Source organism: Agelaius phoeniceus, chromosome 24 (genome assembly GCF_051311805.1).
Source record: "Agelaius phoeniceus isolate bAgePho1 chromosome 24, bAgePho1.hap1, whole genome shotgun sequence".
Taxonomy (NCBI): Eukaryota; Metazoa; Chordata; class Aves; order Passeriformes; family Icteridae; genus Agelaius; species Agelaius phoeniceus.
The window spans coordinates 2981843-3001209 of NC_135288.1; the positions used below are offsets into that span (position 1 = coordinate 2981843).

Consider the following 19367-nt stretch of genomic DNA (forward strand, 5'->3'; position numbering starts at 1 on the left):
TCCTGGCCCGGGCCCGGGCCGTGCACCCTGAGCAGCTTCTCCCACCCCCTGGAATGGAACGTGGCTGAACCTGCGGTTTTCCCTTCCCCAGCAGCAGCAATCCCTGCTAATTGCTCAGGCCCCAGCTTGATGAAGCGTTTACAAAGCTCACTTGACTCCAGCCCAACTCGGCAAGGCAATTAAACACCCTCATAAATCCTCCTGCAGTAAATGAGCCTTAATGGGAGCTCAGGGCTCAGCCCCAGATTCCCTTCTCCCCTTTCCCAGCCGTGAGGGATCACGACCACGGTGGCTGCCCCGTGCTCCCCATGGCCTCTGGAGCCTTCTGGCCCTGCTCTGGTGTCCCTGTCCCTCCCCACAGCAGGGTCCCTCTGTCCCCTGGGGCAGGAGCCAGCTGGGAATGGGGGTGGTGGCAGATCCAGGGGGATGCCAGCTCTCTGCCAGGGGGGAACTGCATCTCCTTTAGCTTAGAATCCCCACTTGGAGCCTTTTCATTCCTTCCCTCAAGACTGCTTAGAGTCCCTCATGCCTCCCATGGTCCCTCCTGGATGGAAGTTCTTCCCATGGAGCTTCCACCCCTGGAAGTGGAACAAATGAGTCCCTCAGTGCCCAGAGCTATGAGAAGCTCTGTAGAAAGAGAAAATTCTGAGCATCTGCCATAGTGGAAGGTGTCCCTGCCCACAGTGGGGTGACCTCTAAACCAGGCTGGTTTCCCAAACCAGGCTGGGATTTTCTGGAAATTGGTTTGGAGATGGAGGGGCTCTGTAGGGAGCTGCAACACTTTGTCAAGCCCAACCAGGTCCACCACCCTCGCCCTTCCCTGTGTCCCTCTCCTATCCCTCCATGGGATCTCCCTCACCAAACTGGCAAGCAAAGCCAGTAAGAAACACACCTGAGCTCGTCTTGGCTCCTGGACAACCACCATGAGGCTGTGAGAGGCTGTTTGCTCACTCCCAACCTGGCCAATAAATGATTTATTCAGTGTGTTCATGGTGCTTTTGTTTCTCACCCTGCTGCTGTTACTCCCTGAGAGGTTACAGAAGTGGAGCAGCACATGAAGACTAACTCAGACCAAAATGTTTATTTTCCAAACAGTTTGAGACAGCCACAGATGCAGCTGCAAAGAGGCAGCAACAGGAAGGACCGAGGGCTTGTGACGCCGGTGGTGTCCAGGAACCTGGATAAGAGAGAACCTGGCCAAACAAACTGGGTCTGGCAGAGCCAGTTTTCATGTGGTGTGGGAAAACTGGGCATTAATCAGCTCCAGCAGGTGACCAATGGTTTCTAGAGAGTCTTGCTGGGGCAGCTGCTTGGCCAGGTCGAAGGCTTTCATCCCCAGCTCCTGGGCCTGGAATGGGACAGAAGAAACGCCCAGCAATGGTCAGGAATCTGGATTTTCTCATGGGATAGTTAAATACCTGCTGAGGCTGAGCCTGGAGCAGATCCAGGCTCTCTTTCCGAGGTGACCTGTACAAGCTGCTTTACAGGAGAGCCTAAAGCTGCCAGCAGATCCCATATTTAGGATCCAGTGGTGCAGACAGAAGATTACTGACCCCAGCCCCCCGTGCTGGACATCACCTCCAGTCTAGCACAGCTCCTCTGAACAATCCCAAAGCCATGTCAGGGAAAGAAAACAGCTGTACTGACTCTTCATTTCTCTTGATAAGGAACAAAATAATTTCCCTTGGTAGCTCTTGCAGGGGTTAGAAACTCTCACAATTATAAAGCTTTGTCTTTTTAATTTTTCAGACAAATTCAAATTTGTTTGTGTGTCCCAAACACTCCCAAGTTATGGCTTTCTATAATACAATGAAGAGACCATTAATATTTCAATGCAGTATTTTTCAACTTCTGTATTTTCACTCCTCAAAACCCAGGCTGAAGAAACTCAGGGTTTTGAGCTCTGATCCCAAACACAAGGGCCTGATTTCCAGATGGTATCTGCTCAGCACTTCCTCAAAATCAATTCTTGGTAAAGCACAGAAATTACTAATCACCTGAATTTTTAAGCCATAAAGACACAGGAATGCAGATTCCAAACTGGAATTACAAACCCCAATAGACTGAACCTTGAACTGAGAAGAGTCTGGCTCAAGGATAGGTCTGTGAGCCCCAGGTCTTGCTCTGTGTAACCCTTGAGCTCAGGTCTAAAGGCAGCTGCACTGCCAAGATAGTCCAGATAAAGGAAGAACCCAGAAAGTGTGGAAAACTGCAGGATCTCCTGGCCTGGCAGAGACCAAAACACATCCCCCAGGACTGTCACCCTTTACAGAGTGCAGATCACAGAATCATGGAATAGTTTGCCTAGCAAGGGACTTTAAAGGTGATCTCAGACCCCATGGCCGGGACATCTTCTACAAGACCAGGCTGCTCCAAGCCCCAGCCAACCTTGGACACTTCCAGGGATCCAGGGCCTCCCCACCCTCCCAGGGAAGGGTTTATCCCACTGTCCCACCCAAGCCCTTGGTTTGAGCACTTTGCTCCTGGTCACCAGCACTGTGGGCTCAGGAGAGGCACTGGAGGACCAGGATGACCCCAGAGCAGCTGCCCAGTCCCCCTGAACCCTTTCAGAGCCAACCTACCTTGGCTAAATCCAGGCCCAGGTAGTGGATGATGGCCAGGGAGTGCAGGATTTGGGCTGTTTCCCCCGGGTGCTGCAGGGGTCCCTGCTCCCGGAGCTCCAGCACCGCGCTCAGCATCCGCGCTCCCCTCTCGCGCTGCGCCTCGGCTGCACGGAGACACAAACGGGCCTGAGGGGTGCATTTGTGCAAGGGAGGACATTCAAAACTGCCCAAGTGGCTTTTCTAGACAGCAAAGCATTTCTATTACAAATATCAACGTGGTCTGAGGGTGGGCAGGCCCTGGCACAGGTGCCCAGAGCAGCTGTGGCTGCTCCATCCCTGGCAGTGCCCAAGGCCAGGCTGGACAGGGCTTGGAGAAACCTGGGATAGGGGAAGGTGTCCCTGCCATGGCAGGGGGTGGAATTAGGTGAACTTCAAGGTCCTTCCCATCCAAACCAGTGGGGGTGTCTGTGATCCCAGCTTCATGCAAATTCCATGCCCATGGACAGGACTCCTTTCATCCAGTCAGTGCTTGTCCCCAGCCATGGGACAGAGAGAGGGAAACAGCCAGCGTTTCTCACAGTGGCTTGGGAGGAGTTTTAGGGAGCTAGAAAAAGATGTGATGACTTGTTGACTATAAACAAATTGCAGGTGCTGTTTTTCTACTTTATTTTTCCATTCCTCTCAAGAACAGAGCATGAGAAAGATGTTTCTGTTAGTTAGCCAATAGAATAGAATCTGTTGTACCACTCTATAAAAACCTCATGGTTCTTTTGAATAAATCCTTCTTTGCCTTTTCTACGATCCTGCCTCTCGCCCGTTCCTGCCCCGACCCCAGTGCAAGAGTGACAAGTGCTTGTGTTATCAGCCTTCAGGCAGGATGTGGAGTCACAACAGCTGCAGGAAAAGAACTGTTTTTCTACTCCTGTCACACCAAAGATGGTCTCCTGTAGCTCTGCCTTAGTGTTCTTCCTACTCTGGGAACTCCTGATGCAGGTTGTGCCAGGAAATGGGATTTCCAGAAATGTTTCTCTTCAAATCACAGAATCCCAGACTGCTTTGGTTTGGAAGGATCTTAAAGACCATCTCATTCCAATCCCTGGCAATGGGCAGGGACACCTTCCACTAGACCAAGTTGCTCCAAACCCTGTCCAACCTGACCTTGAACATTTCAGGGAGAGAAATTTTTATTCCCTTTTCTGACAATGTCCTTATTAGCACAGATGGTAGAAAGGAGCCAAGAACCAGAGTCTGGTCTGGTTCCAGGGAAGCCTGAGGTGGTACCAGGGGCACACTGATGCTTCCTGCACCTTTATGTGCCAGTGAGAGACTCCCCAGCCTTTCTGCCAAGAGTGCTCTCCTGATTAATACATCCAATTATCTGTACAGGCTATTCCATCATGTCCTGCTGCTCCAGGAGGGAGCTGTGCCCCCACCTAAGGGAGCTGAGATGTCACATCCATTATTAAAGGGAGACCAAGGAGCTGCAGAGAAATGAGAATGTTTGAGTATCAAATTGCACCAGGGGAGGTTTACTTGCAATATTCAATATTAGGAAGAAATTTTTTGCTGAAAGGCATTGGAACAGGCTGCCTAGGGAGATGGTGGAGTCCCCATGCCTGGAAGTGTTCAGGAAGCACATGGATGTGGCATTTGGGATGTGGGTTAGTGGTGAACAGGACAGTGCTGGAGGAATGGCTGGACTTGATTTTAAAGTGATGATTCCAGGAGTTCATGAATCAAATTTTGCTCCAGTCAGCGCCAAGGGAGCCGTGAAACGGAGAATGCAAAGCTGGGATTCCACGGAGCACCCTCATTCCTGAAGAATTGGCACTGCCATTCAACCCAGCCTCTGGAAACACCATGCCAACGTGATCTGTAGGGTGCAGGGACACTCAAACCCCCCCTTGCCAAAGGTTTAGGAGCAACAGCAGCTCTTACTCGTGCCATCCTCGCTGCCTTCCTCCTCCTCGGAGAACGGCGACGCCTCTGCCCGCGCCTGGAGCGCTCGCTGGTGCCGCTGCAGGGAGCTCAGCAGCCAGGCATGCCACAGGCTGCTCACCTGGCAGGAAGCACGGCAATTATTGCACCCCTGTGGATCCCTGGTATTCACTTGTTCTCCAAACAATGCCCCTGCACAGCCCGTCCCCTGCGGGTCACTGAGCGGGGCTGGGTGTTCCCAAAGGGATCGCCCCGCTCCTCTCCCGCACAGCCCCAGCTGCGATCCTGGCACTGGCATCTCTTATGGGAAATCCTTTCCTTAGGATTTGGCCTCCTGAGAAGCTGAGAGGCCTCCGGAACAAAATGTAACCAATGGTTATCTGCTGCTGTGGAATGCAACAGGTGCAGCTGGGATTGTGCTCATGTGGTTGTTTCTAATTAATGGCCAATCACAGCCCAGCTGGCTCGGATACAGAGCCCGAGCCACAAACCTTTGTTATCATTCCTTGCTATTCTATCCTTAGCCAGCCTTCTGATGAAATCCTTTCTTCTATTCTTTTAGCATAGTTTTAATATAATATATATCATAAAATAATAAATCAAACCTTCTGAAACATGGAGTCAGATCCTCATCTCTTCCCTCATCCAAGAACCCCTGTGGACACGGTCACAGGATCCCTCCCTTCTCCAGCTGATTTTCACCCAGTTTCAACAAATCTAACCAAAATCTTCATCAAAAGCTACTGGAGTTGATGTTTGGGACTGGAATTTGCAGCTCCCAGCACCTTATTTCCACAAAAATTGACTTAAACAAATAAAAGTTCATTTTTTTTCAGTTATTAAATAAATTAGATAATTATTACTTTCCTTGCTTGATCAATCCATTCTGAAAATCTTTTATCAGTGTGGCTTTTTACTGGTTCCCAATGTAAATTCCAGGTGGTTTGTTTGTATCCCACTCTTCCCTGGATTTAGGAACTCCTCTGTACTGGTGGGACTCTAACCCCTGACATAGGAAATTTGGTAGCAAAGCTGTTTTTTAACAAGGTTTGGCTGCTCAAACTGAAGAATTTTGAACTGATTACAGGAACAATATCTCATGGTTTTAACTCAGATAATTATTTATTTTATTTTTATTTATATATTATTTATATTTTATTATTATATTATATATAATATTGTTTTTATTATTATTATTATTATTATTATTATTATTATTATTATTATTATTATTATTATTATTATTATTATTATTTAATTTTTATTAACTCAGATAATTATTTAGTTTCTGGGACTGATCCTAAAAGGCAACACTGACACTTGATATGGTCACCATCCCATTGAAAGGAAATGGAAAAAAACTTTGAAAAGAGCATCAAAAAAAGCTGAGAAAAACTCAAGAGGAGAAGTTTTGGTTCTACCAACCTCAGTATAGAGTGAGTTTGCTGCATCCATTTTATTCTGGTGGAAGAAAATATTGGCCATGTGGAAGTACCCTCCAGAGACCTCAATAGAATTTAGTCCAAACTCAGCAGTTGCCAGGTAAACCTGAAATCAATATTAAATAAAAAATAAGCCCCAGAAGGTTCATGTCCATGGCAAACCTGGGAAGTTTTTCATTGTGGATGAATATTGCAAATGCTGGGGGGGTTTTATGTGTAAATTATGCCTGACAGTGTTTGGAAAATGTGGTACTTAAAAGCTGTTTTTGGGGGGAATGTAAAGGAATGACACACTAAAATCTCTGTTTGGGGGTTATCCATAGGAATGAGGTATTTAGCTGTATTTTGGGGGTTATCCATAGAAATGAGGTATTAAGCTGTATTTTGGGGGTTATCCATAGAAATGAGGTACTAAGCTGTATTTTGAGGGGTTATGTAAAGGAATAAGGTATAAACCCTCTATATTTTGTGGTTATCCATGGGAATGAGGTACTAAAGAATTGTATTTTTGGGGTTATCCATAGGATCCATAGGAATATACCCAGTTCACAGAGTTTATCCATAGGAACCTATTAAAAAGCTGTATTTTGGGGTTATGTAAAGGTATAAGGTGTAAAACCTCTATATTTTGTGGTTATCCATGGGAATGAGGTACTAAAGAATTGTATTTTGGGGGTTCTCCATAGGAATATACCTAGTTCACAGAGTTTATCCATAGGAACATACTAAAAATCTGTATTTTGGGCTTGATCCATGGGAATGCAACACCCTAAACCCCCCCTGGCTGGGGCAGAGGCACCTCTTGGTTGATCCTATAAAGTCCAGGGCAGGTTTCTCACCCGTCCCCCTGTCCCTGTGCCCTCTGTCCATCTGTCCCACCTCTCCCAGAGCCCATCCTGCTGCTGCTTTCCCAGCCCCCAGGCAATCCTGCTCTCCCCCAGAGCAGCATTCCAGCTATTCTGAGCTGCTGTGTGACTCTCAGCAGATCCCAGACACGCAGCCAAGGTCCAGGCAGGTCCTGAACTTGCTAAGAGCTAAAAACTTCTTACCTGGTGCCTTTGCAGGCACCACATTTAGGGAATTAACAACAAAAGAAAAGAAAGGGAGGATTTTGGAAGTCTCCAAAGAGTTTTGGGAGATTCCTTTGTGAGATTCTCAAATGCCCAAAGGGCTTCTAGACCAAGCAGAGACATGGTTGTGTGTTATAATAGAAAGGGTCTAACTCTTCTCCCTTTATGTCATCATTTACACCCACACAAAGCCACTATCAAATTCCACAGGAGTGGGAATACATCACTCAGCACCGGGTCACTGGATAAATTTAGTCCACATGGGACAGAAATAGGAGGTGGAGAAGTTCATCTGACTTTGGAGGATCAAATGACAGGCAAAGCATCCACAGGAACACAGGTGGCAATGGACAATTCCAAACAGTTTTCATGGCTGAAGAGGTGGAATTTGAGGAAATGTCATTGAACCAATACTGAAATAGGGAAATAAGGCATTAATTAAATAATGGGTGAGAGATCTAAGAAAGGATTGAGGGAAATAACAGCCAAAATTTAAATTATCTGTAGAATAAAGGCAACTCCATCAGCTTGGGGCAGGAATGTCTGGGCATCTCTGCACTGAAATGAAGCTGATGGAGAAATGTATAGGGAGGAGCCATAGAGACAAGGAATGTGAGGAACATATGAGGAGTGTCTGAGGGAGGCTCAGCCTGGAGCAAAGGAGGCTCAGGGGGGCCCTTGTGGCTCTGCACAGCTCCTGACAGGAGGGGACAGGCTCTGCTCCCAGGGAACAGGGACAGGAGGAGAGGGAACGGCCTCAGGCTGGGCCAGGGGAGATTTCGATTGGATATTGGGGGAAATCCTTCATGGGAAGGGTGTTCAAGGACTGGAACAGGCTGCACAGGGCAGTGGTGGAATCACCATCCCTGGAGGTGCTCAGAAAACAAGACCTGGGTTACTGGTGGAGCTGGCAGTGCTGGGGGAATGATTAGAACTTGATGCTCATGGAGGGCTTTTCCAGCCCTGGTGGTTCCATGATTCTCTGTCACTTCACAGCACTAGGGATAACTGGCAAAACACATCTTTAGCTCCCCAGGTGTCTCAGATCTCTCCAGTTTGGGTGTCTGTGATGTGAGCCCTCTCAAGATCCCAAATCTGCCTGTTGCCATTTCCGTACTGATCTGGGAGGAGAAAATGAATTAAAATGGAAAAGTCCTGTGTTCCAAAGGACTTACATCATTGGCCAGGTGATACAAAGCCTGGTCCAGGTTTCCTTCAGCAATAGAGAAAAGCCCCAGCCCTCGGTGTAGCTTGGACTGGAGGGCAGCACTGCAGTCTGGGTTTTGTAGGACGATCCACTGGGCTTGGGAGAGGTATTTGGCTGCCTGTCGGGGACGGCCAGCACCTGGAGTGACACGGAGGGAAAATCAGGGAATAAGGGAGATAAAGGAGCATTTTTTAATCTGGAAAGTCAGAGAATACTACTGGCTGGCCTGGGGGAGCTTGATATGGAGATGCATTTTGGGGATTCCCCACTTCTTTCCCAAGTGCTTCTGAGTTACTCTGGTAACTCATTTACAGACAGGTAAATGTGTAGAGAGCTCCAAAGGGAGCCAGAAACCACAGAATTCCAGACTGATTTGGATTGAAGGGGACCTTCAAGCTCATCTAGTTCCAGCCACACCTTCCTCTATCCCAGGCTGCTCCAAGCCCCATCCAACCTGGTCTGGGACACTTCTAGGGATGGGGCAGCCACAGCTGCTCTGGGGAAACTGTGCCAGGGCCTCAGCACTCTCCCAGGGAAGGATTTCTTCCCAATATCCCATCCCAATATCTGCCCTCTTGTCCTGGCACTCCAGAACCTTGTCCAAAGTCCCTCTCCAGCTCTCCTGGAGTCCCTTTAGGCACTGAAAGGGGCTCTGAGGTTTCCCAGGTGAGCACCCCCAGCTCTCCCAGCCTGGCTCCATGGCAGAGGACACATTGCACACAACCTCTCTGGAACACGTGGCCTAAACAGGTTCAGTGCAAGCAGGCACTGCTGTCTCTCACTTTATCACACTGGAATTACTCACAGGGTTTTTTTCTCCCTGCTCTCACCACAGCCCTGAGTCAGCCCCACTGTGCCAGCAGAGCATTGTGTGAGCTCCTGGAATGGCAGTGATTTACAGGCAGAGCAGCTCCCATGCCCTTATTTGCCATGTTTTCCAAAGCAAACAATGAGAAAAAGCTCTGCTCAGGCAGAGCAAGATTTGTGAATGAACCGGGAGTTCTTTGGGTGCAATGGCCTCTGAAATGTTTGCTGAGATAAGAGCACAACTAAGCACCCTCTGGAATTTAATGCTTTGGGGAGTCATCCGAGGCCATGGAGGTAAAGAACAGGCTTTCATACAGCTTCTCCTGGGGGAATTGGTGGCGAGGGAGAAAACATTTCATTTGAAAACATTTCACTTGATTTCATTGATCTCCTGAGTGCTGAGGGATCCAGAAAAGGGGTGTGAGGGGGGTGTGTGTGTGACAGCTCACGTCTCTGCAATGCCCTTGAGGCACAGAGGGCCCACAACTGCTCCTGCCCAGATAAACGGCAAAAGGAAAGCAGAAACCTGAGCCGGGAGGCCTTGCCCTTGCCAGCATTCCCGTGTTGACAATGCTCACCCGTGGAGGCCTCGGCCAGGAGCAGACAGATGGGCAGGAGCTGCAGGGAGGCCGGGCCCAGCAGGCGGGAGCTGGAGCGCAGGGCCTGCAGGGCCGCAGGAATGGCTTCCAGGGGCTGCCCTGCCCACACGAGCCCCTGCGCCCTGCTCAGCGCCACCGCAATCAGGGACTCCTGCAGGGGAGAAACAGGGAGAAAGATATCACAGAACCCTGTGAGAGCTGAAATGAGGGATGTGGGATTACCCAGCAGCTCTCCAAAATGCAGTTTATTGTATACAAAATGCAGTTTATTGTATCCAAGAGTTACAGCGGTCCAGGGGCATGGATGACAGAGCCTGTGTCAGCTCCAGCTGCAGGCAGGCTGGGAGTCCTGCATTCCTCATTGAGGCTCCTACTAATGGTGCCCCACGTTGGGCACCACTGTGAGAGCCTGAATGAGAGATGTGGGACTCCAGGGGCTCTCCAAAATGCAGTTTATTGTGTCCAAGATGTTACAGCAGCCCAGGGCCGTGGGTGACAGAGCTGTGCCTACAGCTGTCAGCTCCAGCTGCAGGCAGGCCTGGAGTCCTGCATCCCTCATTGAGGCTCTTACTAATGGTGCCCCATGCTGGGCACCACTGTAAGAGCCTGAATGAGAGATGTGGGACTCCAGGAGGCTCTTCAAAATGCAGTTTATTACATCCAAGGTGTTACAGTGACAAAGCCTCTGCCTACAGCAATCAGCTCAAGCTGCAGGCAGGCCTGGAGACCCGCATCCCTCATTCAGGCTCTTACTGATGGCACCCCATGTTGGGCATCACTGTAAGAGCCTAAATGAGGGATGTGGGACTCCAGGGGCTCTCCAAAATGCAATTTATTACATCCAAGATGTTACAGCAGCCCAAGGCCGTGGGTGACAGAGCCTGTGCCTACAGCTGTCAGCTCCAGCTGCAGGCAGGCCTGGAGACCCTTTGGTTTTGGTTACAATGCATTCTATACTTTTCTTTTTGGTTACATTGCATTATATTCTTTTCTTTGCTGAGCATCTTAATACAGTAGAACCAATCTATACCTTAACTATTCTCTATAGCCCATCATAACTGCTATAATTACCATATTCATGTTACTGTTCTCCAATCACTAACAGTCAGTACATTACAGTTTAAGCTAGAAGTTGTTTTTCAGTTTTCTTGCAGTGGAAAATTCTGAGACCTTTTTTCTACTTGCAACATTTGCTGACTTGTTTGCCTGTGCTCTCTTTCTGCTTGGTAAAAACATTTTCTTGTTTGAGGTGGGTTTATCCTTTGCTCTAAGCCATAAAAACCCCTTCTAACTAACATATCCTTTGCCTCCTTGGTTATCCAGTAAGACTGGCTCAGCAATTCTTTTCTTCTCTACCAAAACTTGCTTCCATCTCTATTCCTTCATCAGAGTCTGCATTTAAAAATCTTTCTGCCAAGCACAGATATCTGTGAGACTTTCTTGTCAAACTTTCATCCTTCCCAACAGAACCCCACAATGGTTTGGGTTGGAGAGACCTTAAAGCCCATCTCATCATTGCCATGGGACACCTTTCACTAGACCAGGTGTGTCACAGACATATTTTATGAAAAATCCCTTTGCCAGGATCTTTTCTCCTGAGAAGCTGGGAAGCTTCAGCTTCTCCACATTTTGCTGCTTTGGAATGTGATTTGGAGAATTGTTTACCCAGCATGTGAAATTGTTTTTACTTGATGACCAATGACAGCCACCTGTGTCGAGGCTGTGAGCAGGCACAAGATTTTATCATCATTCCTTTCTATTCCTTTCAAGCCTTCTGATGAAATCCTTTCTTCTATTCTTTTAGTAGAGTTTTAATATAGCATTTTATTTTAATATAATATATATAATAAAATAATAAATCAGCCTTCTGAAACATGGAGTCAAGATTCTCATCTCTTCTCTTGTGCTGGGACCCCTGCAAACACCCCCACACAGGTGGTTACAGATGCACAGGCTCTTTTTAAAATTGGGTTTTCAAATGAAAAAGCAGCAATTGTAATGTAGTTTGTGGCTGTAATTAATAGGCAGACATTAAAGCTGTCATATTAGAAGGTATTAGAGTCTGGCTCCATTCCTGCTCTGAGCAGGAACAGCTTTGGTCATGTGGTGTCTTCCTGGATGAAGAATCCTTTACGCCTCCTGACAAGGTCTCATAAGGCTGCAGCAATAAAAGCTGTGAAGCACAGAAAATGATCATCACAAGACCAGAAAGGAGATTAGAGCCAGGGGCTCTGGTGTGACTCAGAGCCAGCCAAGCCCCGTGGTGCCAGCATGGCACAGCTCCAGCTGCTGGAGAGAGCTCCTCACAGGGAACTGCAGCTTCATCCCACCCTCTCCTGGCTGCTCCTGCACTGGGATCTGGTGTGCAGAGTCTGAAAACTGGTCCAAATCAGAATGTATTGTTCTTCCTGACTCTCCTGGACTGGGATTTGGTGTGCAGGGTCTGAAAACTGGTCAGAATCAGAATGTGTTACACTTAGCAAATCCATCCCCAGCTGGGGATGCTGCAGTGTTTGGGTTTGTCAGAATCCAAAACTTATCCTGTACTTATCCATATATCCATGGCACAGCTCCAGCTGCTGGAGACACAGCCAGGGAGTGAGGAGAGAGCTCCTCACAGGGAACTGCAGCTTCATCCCACCCTCTCCTGGCTGCTCCTGCACTGGGAATTTGTGTGCAGAGTCTAAAAACTGGTCAGAATCAGAATGTATTGTTCTTCCTGACTCTCCTGGACTGGGATTTGGTGTGCAGAGTCTGAAAACTGGTCAGAATCAGAATGTGTTTCACTTAGCAAATCCATCCCTAGCCAGGGTTGGTGGTGCAGCAGCTCCTGCAGTGTTTGGGTTTGTCAGAATCCAAAACTTATCCTGTACTTATCCATATATAGCTGCTCCCTGCCTTTTGCTGCTCCTACCAGTGCACAGCATTTGGCCTCTCCAGCGTTAGCAGCAGCTGATGTCACCCCCAGCTCCACAAACAGCTCTCCATCCCAATTCCTGCTCCCTGCCAGGAGCTGTGCATACTGTGTCCTTACAGGGATGCCAAGGAAAAAGCACCAGGGTCCTTGCAGAATGACAGAATTCCAGAAAGGTTTGGGTTGGGAGGGGCCTTAAAGCTCATCTTTTTCACTCCCTGTCATGGGAAGGGACACATTCCACTAGACCAGGTTGCTCAGAGCCCATCCAGCCATACTAACACTCGTCCATCAGCTTTTCCCAGCAGTGGTGCAGCAGGGAAGCTGCCTGGGAATCAGTGGTGCTGCTGGAGAGCACAGAACTGCTGGTTCTACTCTGGTTTTCTCAGTGAGACACCAAGAAAACACCAGTTCACCCCTTTATCACCCTCTGCCTCCAGCTGGGGCTGAGCTGGGCACAGACACCAATCTCAGAGCTCCTGGAGGCCAGGCTTGGGCATTTTGCTGAGCTTGAACTGCTTGGGGTGAGGCAGAGTTGTGCCATTGAAGGAGCAGCTCCAGGATAGAGAGCTCCAGGATAGCCTGGGAATGTTTCCTGGAGATCCTGGCTGAGGTAAAGAGACACTTTGGGATAAATGAGATCACCAAAGAACACAGCCCAGAGCAACAGCCCCTGCTCCAGTGAGGAGAGCCAAGAGCCAGAAAACACAGCACCCATTCCTGAGCTAGCAGAGCATGGAGAGGGGAAATGCAGGTTCTCCAGAGCAGCTCTGGCATCCCTGGATGGGTTGGACAGGGCTTGAAGCAACCTGGGATAGTGGAAAGTGCTCCTGCCCATGGCAGAGGGTGGAATGAAATGGACTTTAGGGTTTCTTCCACGCCAAACCAGTTTGGGATTCTGTGAAACACAAACTGTGTCCAGGGAGCAGGTGGTGGCCAGGAGAAAACCAGCACAAGCTTGGGGCAGCAGCAGGAAAAGCTGGTTATTTCTCAGGCTGCTTTTTCTGTCTGTGCCAGTCTGGTGCAACCAGTGCAGGCCCCAGTGCGTGGGCATGGCCCAGATTGGCATCTGGGAGGTGCTGGAGATTGGGATCATTCTTTTTTTACTCCTTGTCAGTGCTATCATCACTGCTTCCCATGGCCTGAAACATCTGCAGCGAGGACAAAGCTGGGGGTTGGACCCTGGCACAGCTTCCAGGAGGAGAAGAAAGAGCAGGAGGAGCCCTGGAGCAGTGAATATTTTCACCCACAGTTCCAAGCCTTGGAGCAAGGCACCCTTTGGCCCTGAAGAGCCCTGGGGGGATGGTTCCCTTTGGCCCTGCCCTGGTTTCCCCCTGGCCCTGCCACTCTGGGCTCTCTCTCCATGTGTGTTGCAATTTGAGGTTTCTCTGAAGATGCCCCCACACAGTTTTTGGGGTTTGAGGGGGCTGAGGACCCCAGCTCCAGGTGGGAGCAGGGGGTGGGAACACACTCAGGGCTCAGTGCCACATCCTTTATTCACTCTCAGGCACCAAAATCTATGGTGTGGATGGAGAAATGAGGATTTCAGGGAGAGGGAAGGCTCCAGTGAGCTGCAGCAGAGCAGGGCTGGATCTTTTCCCATGCCCAGGAGCTGTGGGGAGCTGACATCACACAGGCAGGTGAAGCTCATCTCCAAACAGAAACTTGGAGTTCTGTTGGTTTGGAGGTGCTGTCTGCAGGCACCCCCCTGGCTATGTTGACAGAAGCAGATTTCTATCAACAAAGCTTTGGAGCACAGACAAGGAATGAAACTCATAAAACCTCCTGGCTCCCAGCTCCCTGCTCCTTGGACCACAGGGCATTTGGATGTGCCCAGCTTTCCCTGTGTCCTGACTGAGGCTGCAGCTCTGTGTTTGCTAAACAAACACAGGGCAGGAGTGGGTGAAGTACAGCAGAAATGTTCAAAAAGCAGCAAAACCAAGGCAGGCTTTGGGCAGGTTTTTTCTCTGGTTATCTTGAGTCTGCAGAGATTTTCCTTCGACTCCAAAGGACTTTTTTGCATCAAATCCCAGACTGGTTTGGGTTGAAGGAAGCCTATGGCTCAGCTCATTCTGCCTCCTGCCATGGACAGGGACACCTTCCATTAACCCAGGCTGCTCCAAAGCCTGTCCAGCCTGGCCTGGGACACTTCCCAGGATCCAGGGGCAGCCACAGCTGCTCTGGGCAAGCATTCCAGAGCCTCCCCACCCTCACAGGGAAGAACTTTTCAAGCACTTTTGTTGGGTCTGGAATAGGAATGTGATGCACTAAATAACCTCCCCCTCTCCCAACACCTCTGAGCCAGCCCAGGCCCAACTTGGCTGCTCCAAATCCTGCTGGACACAAAGGAACTTCTCCCTCTTGCAGGTAACTGAGGGATTTCCACTGTCTCCCTCCTTTCTTTGGAGAGAAGGAAAGCAAAGTGTCCCCAGCACAGACTGGTCTCAAAATCTATTTCATTTAAATAGGCTGGAGACAAAGGTCAGAGAACAGATGATGTTAGGGGTTGTTAAGGAGTTTATAAATATCTCCACTTCAAAAACCAACCCCAGAGTCTTCTCTCCCTGCCTTGCCCATTCCCAGCTCCACACTGCTGTTTGCTCACCCAGTGTGAACCCCAATCAAGAGTGACTTTCTCTCCACCAGACTTCCTGCTGTCTTTCCCTTCACCTAATTAAACCAGCAGATTAACTTCCAGCTAATGAAGGAGCACTTCCCTCAGCTGGCAGCCACGTGGCCTGCTGGAATGTATGGGCATAATTTTAGTTACAATAAAGTCAGTGATGTAATCAGTGTCAACACCAGTGTTCAATAGCAGGGGAGTTTCTTGGAACAGCTTCAAGCACTGCTGGATGCAGAATCCTGCCACACCCCCATGACACCCATTTTAACCTTCCTTGCAGGTTTTATAAAGAACAAACTTAAACAGAATGCGGAGTTAAGGAAGTTTTGCATTTTCCCTTTGGGACACACTGGCCTGACACACCTTCTGTGGACTTTGCTCAACAGTCTCACCTGGAATTTTCAGCCAGACAGGAGTTTCCAAACCAGCCTGTGATGTCATTGCCCAGTTCCTGTAAAACCAAAAGGAATCTGCTGCCTGAAGCCTGTCACAAGCTCTCACCAAACAGGACTTTTACCTTTGGACTTCACCTTTCTGGAAGCTCCCAGGAAAGGTGAACAGCAATGAGCTGGTCCAGAAACACCTTAGAAATAATAATTCATGGAAAATTCATGAAGTAATAATTCATGGAAAATTCAAAAGATTAGGGATGTTCTCCTCAGTGGAACCATTGCATTGTTCTAAACCCACTGTGTGCTATTATTCTGTGTCTGGGAGCTCTTATAGAGGGAAAATTTATTTCCACAGGGAAGATTTTCAGGAGCAGATGCACCTGGGTGGGTTATTTTAGCAACAGTGTGGAACAGCAGCTCCTGCACTCCATAAACAGAAACAGAAGGAGCTGCAAACCACTGAGGCTGGAAAGGAGCTGCACATCTGCAAGTCCCTGAGGCCTGGTGGAGAAAAAAGGCTGCATTTAGTGGGAAAGGGTGCTCCAAGCTGGCTGGAAAAACAAAGGGAGGGGACTTGCTTTCTTTACTCTAGAAAAGGGGATACCCTCCCATCAAACAGCCTGGAAGAAGAAATCTCAGCTGGATCCCAGAATAGGGGTTGATAGAGCAAACCCCTGGCAAGGAGGAAAGATGAATCTGACTCCATGTTCTCAGAAGGCATTATATTATATTATATTATATTATATTATATTATATTATATTATATTATATTATATTATATTATATTATATTATATTATATTATATTATATTATATTATATTATATTATATTATATTATATTATATTGATACACTAACTGTACTAAAGAATACAGAATGGATACTTACAGAATGCTAAAAAGATAATAATGAAAACTCCTGACTCTTTCCAGAGTCTTCACACAGATTGGCCCCAATTGGCCAAAAAGTCAAAACAATTCACAGAATCCAATGAAACAATCACCTGTGGGTAAACAATCTCCAACCACATTCCACATGAGCACAACATATGAGAAGCAAATGAGATAAGAATTGTTTTCCTTTTTCTCTGAGGCTTCTCAGCTTCTCAAGAGAAAAATCCTGGGCAAAGGGATTTTTCCAGAGAATGTGAATGCCACAAGGAATGACAGAGAGGATGCTCCCACTCCCCTTATTTTTGAGGTTTTGTTTACAAAAATAACCCTCAAACCTCTGCAACCAAGTCCCAGATCAACCAAGGAGGTGCCATCCTCTCCCTTGGGAGCATCCAGAGGGAGGAATTCTAAAGGGGTGAATCCTGTGAAGGCAAAAGCCTTGCTTGGCTTGAGGCAAGAAACTCCTTTCTGTTTTATAGGGATTGGGCAGTGACAGCCAAGGCTGCTTTGGAGACTCCAGGGTGGCTGAAAATTCCAGGTGAGCCCAGTCTGCCCCAGGTGTGTCCCACCATGGACAGCCAGGGTGGGGAGAGGAGCTGCAATTCCATCCCTGGAAGCCCTTTGGAGTTGTGCTTGTTCCTCCTGCACCCACCTGCTTCCTCAGCAGCTGCTCCTTGCCTTGTTTTCTGTCCTTTTCAGAATGGAAACAGGGCTGGGGCCTGAGGACTGGGCTGAGCAGGTGGCAGATTTGGCTGTGGATGCTGACCCAGTCAGTTTTCTGGTGGGAGACATCACTGGCAAAAGGAGGGGAGAAAGATGCTGGGATTTGCTGGGATTTTATGTAAAGGGAGATTATTCCCTGCTGTCTTTCAGGATTTCTCCACAACATTTACCCAGAGCCCCTGGGCTGCCTGCAGGGTACCCAAAACATGATATTCCCAAAAGTCTGCATTTCACAGCACCCTCCTGCCCCATCCCCACAGCTCTCTGTGCTAAAATCCTTATTACACCACTCCTGAACTCCTGATACAGCTGAGTTTGAACAAATCCAACACTGGAAAAACAAAAACCACCAAACCAACCACGCCTGTGGGAACAGGGAATGTTCTGGAGCTCAGTGGCTGCTCTGAGGGCGTGTGAGGGATGTTTGTGTGACACTCCAGAACTCCCTGAGCTCTGCTCCCTGCCTGGTGCAGGAGCTGCTGGAGGCAGCAGGAGCACTGCAGGTGAGTGTGCCTGCTCCAGCTCCTGCTGCCTGAGCTCCAGGCTCCATCCTGGCTCTGCTCCCTGCCTGCTGAGCCTTGTCCCACATCTCATGCCTGTGTCTGTGTGTTCTGAGCCTCATCCCAGGGACAATCTCTGCCTCTTCCTTGTGTCCCAGACCACACCCCAGGCTTTGTCCCTGCCTCTCTGTCCTTTTCTGGGTCTGTTCCTGCCTCCTACATTTCATCCTGGGCCTTCTCCACGTGTCCTCAGACTCATCCTGTGGCTGGTTCCTGCTTCCTGGGCCTCACCCTTGATTTATTTATTATTTATCCATTATTTAATATGGATATTGATCTAGTACCGATATCCAACTGTGACGGACAAAGACTCTCTAACAGTTTAAAGTTAGAAAGTGAATGTTTATTTATGTTTATTGTGGGATAACTCCCAAATTCACACTGCAATTTACAGGTGATTACAGAGTCCTTTTATCTATACAAGTATTTAATACCCAAAATACATATTCATAACTTTGGTACATCCCATTACCAATATGGATATTGATCTAGCACCAATATCCAAAACCTCTCAGACAGTTTAAAGTTAGAAAATGTTAGAAAATGTGTGTTTATTGTGAGATAACTCCCAGATACACACTGTGATTTACAGGTGATCACAGAGCCCTTTTATCTATACAAGTATTGAATACCCAAAATACAAATGCATATTCATAACTTTGGTACATGCCATTCCCCACTTTGGATGGTAATTAGTTCAAAAGCTATTAAGCATGAGTAGTTTGTTCCTCAAAATGGGTTGGTGGTTCCTTTCATAGAGAGGGGTCCCAAAATGAGGAAGTAAATGAAGTCTTCCTCGTTCTGACCTTTCTGCCTTTTCAATGCAAATATGAGAAATGAACCCTTGGTAGAACTCCCGTTCCTGTCTTCAATTGGTTCCAGAACAGAGGAGGCCACAATTGTCTTATGTTCCTAAAAACAATTGTCTCATGTTCCTAAAAACAATTGTCTTATGTTCCTAAAAGCTATTTATCAGTTTCTATAATGAAAAATCATTATAAACCCAGTTAACCAAACAATATGTTGACAAGCAATCAATTATTAGTTAACTATTAACTCTTAACTTCATCAAGGCCTACCCATTTATTTTGATTAACTCCAATAAAGCTTATCTCTAACCAAAAACCTCAGCTCCTCTAAACTCTCTAAATTCCTTAAAGTTGATGTCTCACCCTGGCCCTTCTTCCCATGCCCTGGGCCTCGTGTCCTGAGCTTTTTGTGCCTCTTGTCCTGCCCCGAGTCTGTCCCTGCCTCATCCTGAATGCCAAACCTCATCCCAAGCTTGCTGCCTGTGCCTCGGCCTCACCCTGGAGCTAATCCCTGCCTCCTCCTTCCTGGGCCTCATCCTGAATCCTCATCCCAAGCTTTCTGCCTGTGTCTCGGGCACTCCCTGGAGCTAATCCCTGCCTCCTCCTGCCCTGTCCCGGTGCCCCGGGCCTCCTCCCGGGCAGTCTCACCAGTAGTAGGTGAGGCGGCAGCCGGGGCAGCGCAGCGGCGCCGCTCGGGCACCGCACAGTTCGCAGCGCGGCAGCCCCGCCATGCCGGGCCCTGAACCCTCGACGCGTCCTCGGTTGCCGGGGCGACACTTCCGGTGGGACCGGTGCCATCACTTCCGGCCGGCACTAACGGCCGTTC

General features: G+C 48.4%; 1 protein-coding gene across 1 annotated transcript; it reads right to left on the reverse strand.

The window, feature by feature from the left end:
• Nucleotides 1–1066: 1066 nt before the first annotated feature.
• Nucleotides 1067–19366, reverse strand: ZMYND12 (zinc finger MYND-type containing 12). Its single transcript, XM_054647976.2, has 8 exons — nt 19190–19366; nt 17102–17243; nt 9607–9778; nt 8190–8359; nt 5928–6050; nt 4503–4623; nt 2583–2728; nt 1067–1348 (listed from the first exon to the last, which is right to left on the reverse strand). The coding sequence occupies exons 1-8, from the start codon at nt 19270–19272 to the stop codon at nt 1229–1231; spliced, it is 1077 nt and encodes a 358-aa protein (XP_054503951.2). The 5' UTR covers nt 19273–19366; the 3' UTR covers nt 1067–1228.
• Between the last annotated feature and the right edge of the window lies 1 nt (nt 19367).